The sequence below is a fragment of the Montipora foliosa genome, chromosome 2 (genome assembly GCF_036669935.1).
Source record: "Montipora foliosa isolate CH-2021 chromosome 2, ASM3666993v2, whole genome shotgun sequence".
Taxonomy (NCBI): domain Eukaryota; kingdom Metazoa; phylum Cnidaria; class Anthozoa; order Scleractinia; family Acroporidae; genus Montipora; species Montipora foliosa.
In genome coordinates, this window is record NC_090870.1 from 9,747,828 (window position 1) to 9,755,995 (window position 8,168).

The 8,168-nt window shown below is 38.0% G+C and overlaps 1 protein-coding gene across 1 annotated transcript in view; it reads left to right on the forward strand.

Annotated features, from left to right (window-relative positions):
* Window positions 1-3,319: 3,319 nt before the first annotated feature.
* The window catches only part of LOC137989349 (neuronal acetylcholine receptor subunit alpha-7-like), an 11,900-nt gene continuing 7,051 nt past the window's right edge, over window positions 3,320-8,168 (forward strand). Inside the window, exons 1-4 of the mRNA XM_068835171.1 lie at window positions 3,320-3,668; window positions 3,786-3,915; window positions 6,188-6,339; window positions 7,623-7,667. Coding sequence (XP_068691272.1) covers window positions 3,828-3,915; window positions 6,188-6,339; window positions 7,623-7,667 — 285 coding nt within the window. The 5' untranslated portion in view covers window positions 3,320-3,668; window positions 3,786-3,827. The remainder of the gene's footprint in view (window positions 3,669-3,785; window positions 3,916-6,187; window positions 6,340-7,622; window positions 7,668-8,168) is intronic.

Below are 8,168 nucleotides of genomic sequence, written 5' to 3' on the forward strand. Positions count from 1 at the left end.
ATTCTCCAATGTATTTTACAAAAATAAAATTTTTTTGGTTCGTTGTTTATTCAACCTGTGTTGTATATACTAAAACAATTAATCACCTCCACTTCGGTGAATAATTGTTAACTATTACTTTGTTCGATAATATGCAGTTTTAGGCAAATCAGTTGTTCATGCGAATTCTCTGCTGAAACCGTTGCTATCCAGTCACCTACACATACCAGGTTGCATATCTTGGTCAACACCAGGAACGTTTGACCCCGACATTTATAGCTTTATGAGAAACAAAATCGTTTCAACCATAGGTTGTAGGATATAGGGAAGACATCTGTTTACAAACACTGCTTTTGTTATTTAAATTTGCCAACCACAGGAACAAAAGACAATTTGTTTCGACAGCCATCGAGGCCCTGGTTGGCACATTAATGACGAGATGACGTCAACGGTATCTTCCCTATAAATATATATCACGATTTCCAGAACAACTTCCGAAAATATTAAAGAGAAAAAAATAAAACAGAGAAGAGAACAAATGTACCTCACTCAGCACAAACACTGACTTCAGCAAATGAAACTGGTTATCAATACTTATCAACTCTAGTGATCCCAACTGACTCAAATCTCAAGGGCGGATCTAGAGGAGGTGTTCTGGGTGCAAGTGCACCCCCGTCGGTTACCAAAAAAACCGTTTTAGTTAATAAGCACAAAAACTGCATCAAGTTAGATTTTTATTTGCCTCATCATTTACAGATTTATCATACTACAGCCCAACCCTCTTAAAAGCATGTATTATACATTGTCTAACATATAAAGATTGGGCTTCCTGTGCATTTCCGTCTGACGTGTGCACCCCACTAGCCAAAATCCTAGATCCGGCCTTTGGTCTCTGAGATCTTCATTCGGATATCCGCAAGTTGCCATCGTCACTTCATCACAATCTAACTGCTCAATCATCCGACCCCTGGTCTTTTTCACGGTTGGACATCGCCAATTCGCGGTCGATACATCAATAACGATTAAATCAACAAAACTATGGATTAGCAATAAAATCTACAAATTCAAATTAATATAATACAAATCCAGCATTAAATTCAATAGAGACACACGACGATCAGTGGATACGAAAACCTCGAACGACGCGCGCATGCCGTTCCCACAGAGAGTATTTAAATCTCGTCATTTTGCCATTTCTTTTTTAAAAGAGTGTGTAGAATTTCACGGAACACGTACCTCACGAGCAGCACGATTGTTTTTGTTTAGGAGACAGTGTCGCAGTTCTCTATTCTTCGCCCACAACAAGAAAACCCAAATTACAACTCTCTTTGAAAAGAGGGCCTTGCGTATTAGATTACAACCATTTTTGCTATTTTCGTGTGGCTTTCTCACGTCGTTAGGGGGCTTAAAGAACGGGACGTTTTTATTTTCGAACAACAAGAACACAACAAAGCACGAATTAAAACAACCGCGCTGTACGTGCGGCACATATTTCTTTGCTGTCTTCGGCACGTTTGCTTAGAGCGTGAGTGAGCACTTGGCGTTTTCATTCTCTGTCTTCGCTTCATCGACGTTCTCAACTATCCGTGACTGAACTGCACAAAACGCCGTCCATGTGAAAGAGTTTGAAAACGAATCCTGTTTACTGCAAATAGGCGGCGTTCACTGCAATTTAATAACGAAAAACCCACTCAGACATGCACATATATTTTAAGTTTTTGTTTTATTTAACAATACAATTCACAAGCATTTTTAACTATGCCTCAGGGCTGAAGCGATGAATATTCCTTATCGTTCGTGCAATCTTGTTTAGGAGCTTTTTTTTCTAGAAATCACAATATCTTACTCAATCATCTACGCATATAAAACTGACTCATGGATCGAGACAAGTGTTAATTTCTGAAAAATAGAGGAACTTTCCTCAAGCTAAGGCACTATCTCCCATAAAACAACTTCGACAACTTTATTATAACTTGATGTTTCCATATCTATCATATGCTGTACTTGCTTCGGGTAGCGCATGTTAAACCTGAAAACCATATCATCCGCGTGATGTTCTATGCTACTCTTTGTGGTGAAACTACAAATAGTACCCTTCCGTTACTTAACTTATTAGACCTACTCACATTACAGAACATTTTTACACTATGTTTTCTTCAGTCCTCCCACCAGTGGAATAAAAAGCGACTCCCCTCCATCTTCGACAAAAACTTTCGTTACGCCAGTGATGTTCACACATATAACCCTAGATATGAGTCAAAAGGTAACTTCTGTAACGCACGTTCTTGGACTAATATTGAAAAAACCACTTGGTCAGCTTTAGCAGTCAACTATTTGGCAAAAGTTACCGCAAGATTTGTAAGATCTCAGTCTAAGATCTCATTTTCCCCCGAAAAAAGTCAAACAGTATTTACTACCGAAAGAAATATAACGTCTAAGCCTACCTTTTTTGACTAAGTAGTACTAAGTAGTAAGTGTCTAAAGTATGTAGTGTGTGTGTCATGTGTTACTAAGTGATATTATGTTTTAAGGACGGTGCCTACTAATTCAAAGGTATTTTTGCCCCGGTTTATGATTGTGCAGGAAATGTAAATCTTAAAAGTGTTATTGAAATCCAAAAAGAAAATTGGGGGTAACCACGCATTTTGCAAAGATAATTGATGAATAATATTTGTAAAAAGTTCTAAAATACAAAGCAATGTATGGCGTTCTTTCTCAACTTGAAGCTTAATTATCTCTCAAAAATGAATGGTTACCCCCAGTATTCTTTTTGGATACTTTCTAAGATCTACTTTCTCCTGATAGTTTTGAAGCGCGCAAAAATATCACTGTATTGGTAAGCATCACCAATAAGAAACCCGAGTACCTCGAGATGCGCAGAGCGTATGCGCAATAACAATAGTAGTCACCGTCCTTAAGGAAGAGTGAAATAAAGGCTTGTCTTGTCTTGTTACGGTCCACCCCAAAATCCGCTCCGCGTAGCGCTTTGGTCTTGAGCAAACATAAAATCTTTCTGCGTCTAATCTACTGAAGTTCACCAATAGAATTGACCGGATGCAAAAATGGCCGCCCACAAATTATTATTTTGTCTGTGTTAATTGGCCTAACTAGCCTCACTAACACTTGTAACTTGAAAGAATTTGATTGTAAAACGAGGCTAGTTAGGCTATTTAACACAAAGACAAAAGAATAATTTGTTGGCGGCCATTTTCGCATTCGGTCAATGCAAAGGCTTTTAAATTTGTTTTGAAAAACACCGCGGTTTGTTTTCATTTTCACCAGGGCTTTTACGTTTTTTACCCACTAGATAACATAAACAGACAAAATTAATCCAGCTTAGCTTAATTAATTTTACTATTCCCTAGGAGATTTCGTTTTAAAATGCTAATGGTCTCGCTGAGTACTTGATGGGAGATAGCATTGTGCATCTGCCACAGGAAGACGAGTCGATTCGGGCTAAATGCCGGACTGAAAGCTTGTTCATATTTCCGCCTGTTTTTAGTTCGAGATTCTGATCGTGAACGGTCAGAGTTGTGAGTGTCGAAAACGTCGATGCCTCCTGTGCCAAATAAAGAAGGATCAATGGACGCTCGAGTGTAAGAACCTCTTATCTGCGCCGATTTATTAATCCATTTTTGAGAAGTGTTTTCTAACTGTTGATCGTTTCAAATTGGACAAAACGACTCCAGGCAAGTAGGATTGACGTCCTTGGTTTGTTTATGACTTCCATCTTTCTAATATTGTACATGGTCTGGAGACCGCAGTCTCTGTCTTATGAAATACGGTTATTCGTTTTGCTTTTATAGAGGGCATAATAACAACTTGCGGAGAAGAACGTTTAACAAAACATGGCTTCCCGCAGACTGAGAGCAAGGCAGTGGAATTTTCTAATGTTCTGGTCGCTTGCATTTGTGTTGGTGGCTGAGGAATTTAAATGTAAGTATTTGAAAAAACGTATGCGCCTGTTGTTGCAAAGTAGCGTCACTGGAAAACTTGATCTATATTTTGTTTGCATTTTTCTCGCTTCTTTAATGAGTAAAGACTTGCGGACAGCTGTAATTAAGAGCTCACACTTGCTATTTCAAGTTTTGTGTTTAAATTGACACTTACCCGGAGATTACTCTTGTCGCGGAAAGTGTGTATGTCTTATAAACGAAAGATTGTTATAGAATTGCATAATATTTTAAAAGTGTCAAACTTACGAACTTTTGTTGGAGGTTTCGCAACATTGCGAACACGGTGTGTTCGATTGACCCTATTCCGCAATGAGAATACGTGGAGTGATGATTTAATGAAGGCATGTTTGGCGTTTTGAAGCAACAAGGTTAATAAAAGTATGATTATAACAGCATTGAAGCAGGTGTTTGACAATTTTAATGTGGATCTCCGCAAAAACGAAGTATTTCTAACTTCTATTCGTGTATTCCTATTCTGGAATACAATCGAACGCACCCTAGCTTAAGGAAGCAAGAAAATGCATGGGTATTCGATATGTGAATTGTACGTAAAGCAAACCACCTCTAGAAAGTTCTGTACGTGAACTGATTGTTGGAAACAACAGCTTAAGTTAGACTTCGTAAAAAAAAGACCGGCCCAAGCGGTTCGATGATTATCGATATGTGAATTGTATCAAGACATCTTTTGTAAGGTAATGGTCTCCTTCAAATGAATATTACGTAATACACGTGATATTTTCTTTTTTGAACACGAAAAAAAAAAAAATCCAAAAACGGGGCGTAATTGCACTCTCCACGATTCATATCTTAAACGAGCGATAAAGAAGATAAAATTGCTGTTAGCCTGAGTTAGTCCGCGAATTTTCGAGATACTAGATAAGCCCTAGAAATTGTCTAGATTAGTGTGTTCCCCATTCCGTATATGAGATTCTTGCGATAAATCAATTTATTATTATTTATTATTTAGCGACCTCCGGACGCCATTAAACTTCTTTTAGATTCTTATTCCTTAGACTTTGTTTATTTCGCTTAAATGTTGAAAAAGCTTGATTATTATTCTCCAGTCTGTTTATGTTTCACTGACTATACTACATGGACCCTACAGCTTTCGATGTTGGACACGGAAATTTCTATCAACAGTTTGTCCTTTGCACTTGTAATTATTATGTTCTTAATAGGGACCAGGAGACCGAAGCTTTAAATATTTAGTATGTTTACAGGCAGGCTTTTTTATGTCACCCACTTCTAGTGTTATTTTGAAGAAGTTCAAATTCCTCGAATCAGCGTCCCTGGACTCGTTTTAACCCTAAGTTCCAAAAATACTAAACAGCTGTACGTATTTTTTGCAATTCAATGATATAACGTAAAAAAAATGCAAGAGCACTTACGAGCGTTTTAGAATTTTGAATTAAGCGGACCACGCTGGACTACGTTTGCGCGCTAGAGCGACTGTAACGAAGGAAAAATGTCGAAAAGATTTAATCAACAGTTGCGAAGGAAACGCTACTAAAGAGGCACTTAAGCGTAATGGCAAAGTGTCGGTAACAACACTGTTGGTTACTTAATTAAGGTTTATAAGAAGCGCACAATGAAAAAAGAAAAGTATATCGCATCGGGTTTATTTTTAATCATATAAACGCGGAATATTGATTACTCGCACATTTCAGGGTGTTAAAAAAAACAGCAGCCCCACTTTCTATCATGTGTAATGAAGTCTTCAATTTGATCACAGACAAGTTATTGTAACATTCCAATTTAGTATAATTACATAAATGATTAATGAAATTCTCTACGCTGATTGGTTGCTCTTGAGGTGATTATAAAGCGATCATCACCTAAGCGGTTCAAAATGGCATCAAGCCGCTTTGTCGAGGTGCCAGACAAAGTATTTTATCGTTTTAAGGAAAATGCATATTTCTCAAATAATCACCTATGTAAGTAAATCTAAAACAATTATTTACCGCAGGCTCGGGGCATAGTCTAAAAGCTGGACTCTGGACTTTGAACTCACCAGTACTAAAATTTTATTATTTCAAAAGATGACGCGGTTTTTTTTAAATGTAGACGCAGTTTTCTAACAAGAAAATCCTGTTTTTTTCTTTTCAAAGCACTTTGCACTATGGTGGTTGAAGTCCCATGTCTATCGTGCTTTTATAGCTTGTCAATGAAACGTTAACGTTGTTTCCTCATTTTCACTCTTCTTCTTTGTTTATGTCCGCTGAAGCGACTCTGTTTGTATTGTTCTCTTGCAGGTTGCCAGGCTCATGTAAATTTCACCAGAATCGAAACAACTTTGATCGAAGCACTTTTCAAGGACTACGACCCTAGAGGAAGACCGGTTTTGAACCTGTCGCAACCTGTTTTGGTCAGGTTTGGTTTGGCTTACACCAATCTTCATACTTTGGTGAGTATCAACACAATTTTTACTTCCAAAAGCTTCTCCCGGGGGGCAAATCGTTGAGCCACGAAGGCCGAGTTAATCTCTTATTTTTTACCGAATTTGGATGAATTGTTATATAAATATCGGCAATTTATAATTAGCGTATACTACAACAGTGGATAAAGTTGAAGGGGCTCTCTGATTGTCTACTCAAACTCCAAATTCACCTCGCACGGGAGGTGTATTGTGGGATTTGTGCAAGTATTGACTTTCTTGAGAGTCTCTTTTTTCATTAGTTGTTTATTCCCTACAGTTTTTCTGGCTGTTTCTCCACTTTTGATTATTTTCTCAGCTTCTTCTCAAGATCACTTTTTGCTAATGGTTTTTAATATGTGGTACGTGAATTTTTAGTAAGCCGGCGGACACTTTGCATTTTCATCCGCCAATAAAAGCGGCTCCAGGCGTTTCTTGATCGATGGCATTTTAATATACAACGTCTTCATAAACTCGTCTCTCGTTTTTCAATAATAACGATGCAGTTCAACATTGGAATCCCTTAGTCGCTTTGTTATCAATTAAAAGTTTAAATAATATAGTTAAATTTGTTGAATTGTAGGAATGGAAAACTAGAAATATATAGAAAACGAAGAATAACAGAACGTTACAAAGTGCACTGAATAATTTTTGTTTTCTTTAATAAAGTGCGTATCCGCTTCTTTATTTTTAAGGTCTGTGGTGAAGTATATGGAATTTTTTTGGCAACACAGTGTATGAATGAGACATATGTTTTTGCTACCGAAGCGCCGATGTAATGCGTCAGCGCAGGAGCCCATCACCCGGAACGTGCAACTTAACTATACTTGTGCAACGGCGTTTTCACAAGTAAGGTTATTTTTAGATTGAATATCCCGCTAATGAGACTCCCACAGGAGCCCGATGATCAATTACAAGAAATTAAGCTGACGTCATAGGGTCACCGAACCGTAACTGACTTTGTTTTTTGACCTAATTCGCGGGAAGGGCTAGTCTAAAAATAGACTTACTTATGAAAACGCCGTTTCACAGACGCTGTATGGAAGTTGCACGCTCCAGGATGGGCTCCTGGTCAGCGATATAACTCTGTGCAAAGTCGATATGGGTTAACACAGCGGTTGTCCTAAAAAGTACAGGGCGAGTAGAACATTCGCGAAAATCGTAATGCGCTCTTTGTCATCCGCAATTAAACACCTTTTTTCCCAGGCACCGCCACGTGGTTCTCAAAATTACCAAAATTAACTTATGTTTGAGCTCTCTCTTTTAATTTTCAGGATGAGAAAAATCAAGTGTTGACAAGCAACGTTTGGATACGACAGGTCTGTAAAATTCACGGCACTTTGAAGCAAGAAAAGCACGGCATTCAAAACGAAGCAGCGCCGACGGCCACACCAACGCCTCAAAGCATCATTGATAAAAAATAGGAATCATGCCTCACGTGCGGCACGCGTTTAAATACATTTCCTTGCTGCATTCTGCAAAAACACTCTATGAGTGTTTCTGTTAGTGCAAACTTCGCTAACAAATAGGATAAGTAAAAACTGAATAAAAATCAACAAAAACATTTGAAAACGATGACGGCTTCGGCAACACAACAGAAAATAATTGATGAAAGAGAGAAATCTTGCTGCACGGCGTACGGCTGTCCTTAAGAAACGGCAAAATTTGCAGTACAACCTTGAGGAATAGGGCTTTTTCGATACATTAAAATTCAGCTTGATATTGAGGCAGTGAGGACAAAGACAAAGGAAAGTGGATGATATGTAAATATTTTTTTACATTCATTCCAACGTATTTCTATTGTTTATGTCCTCACTCGG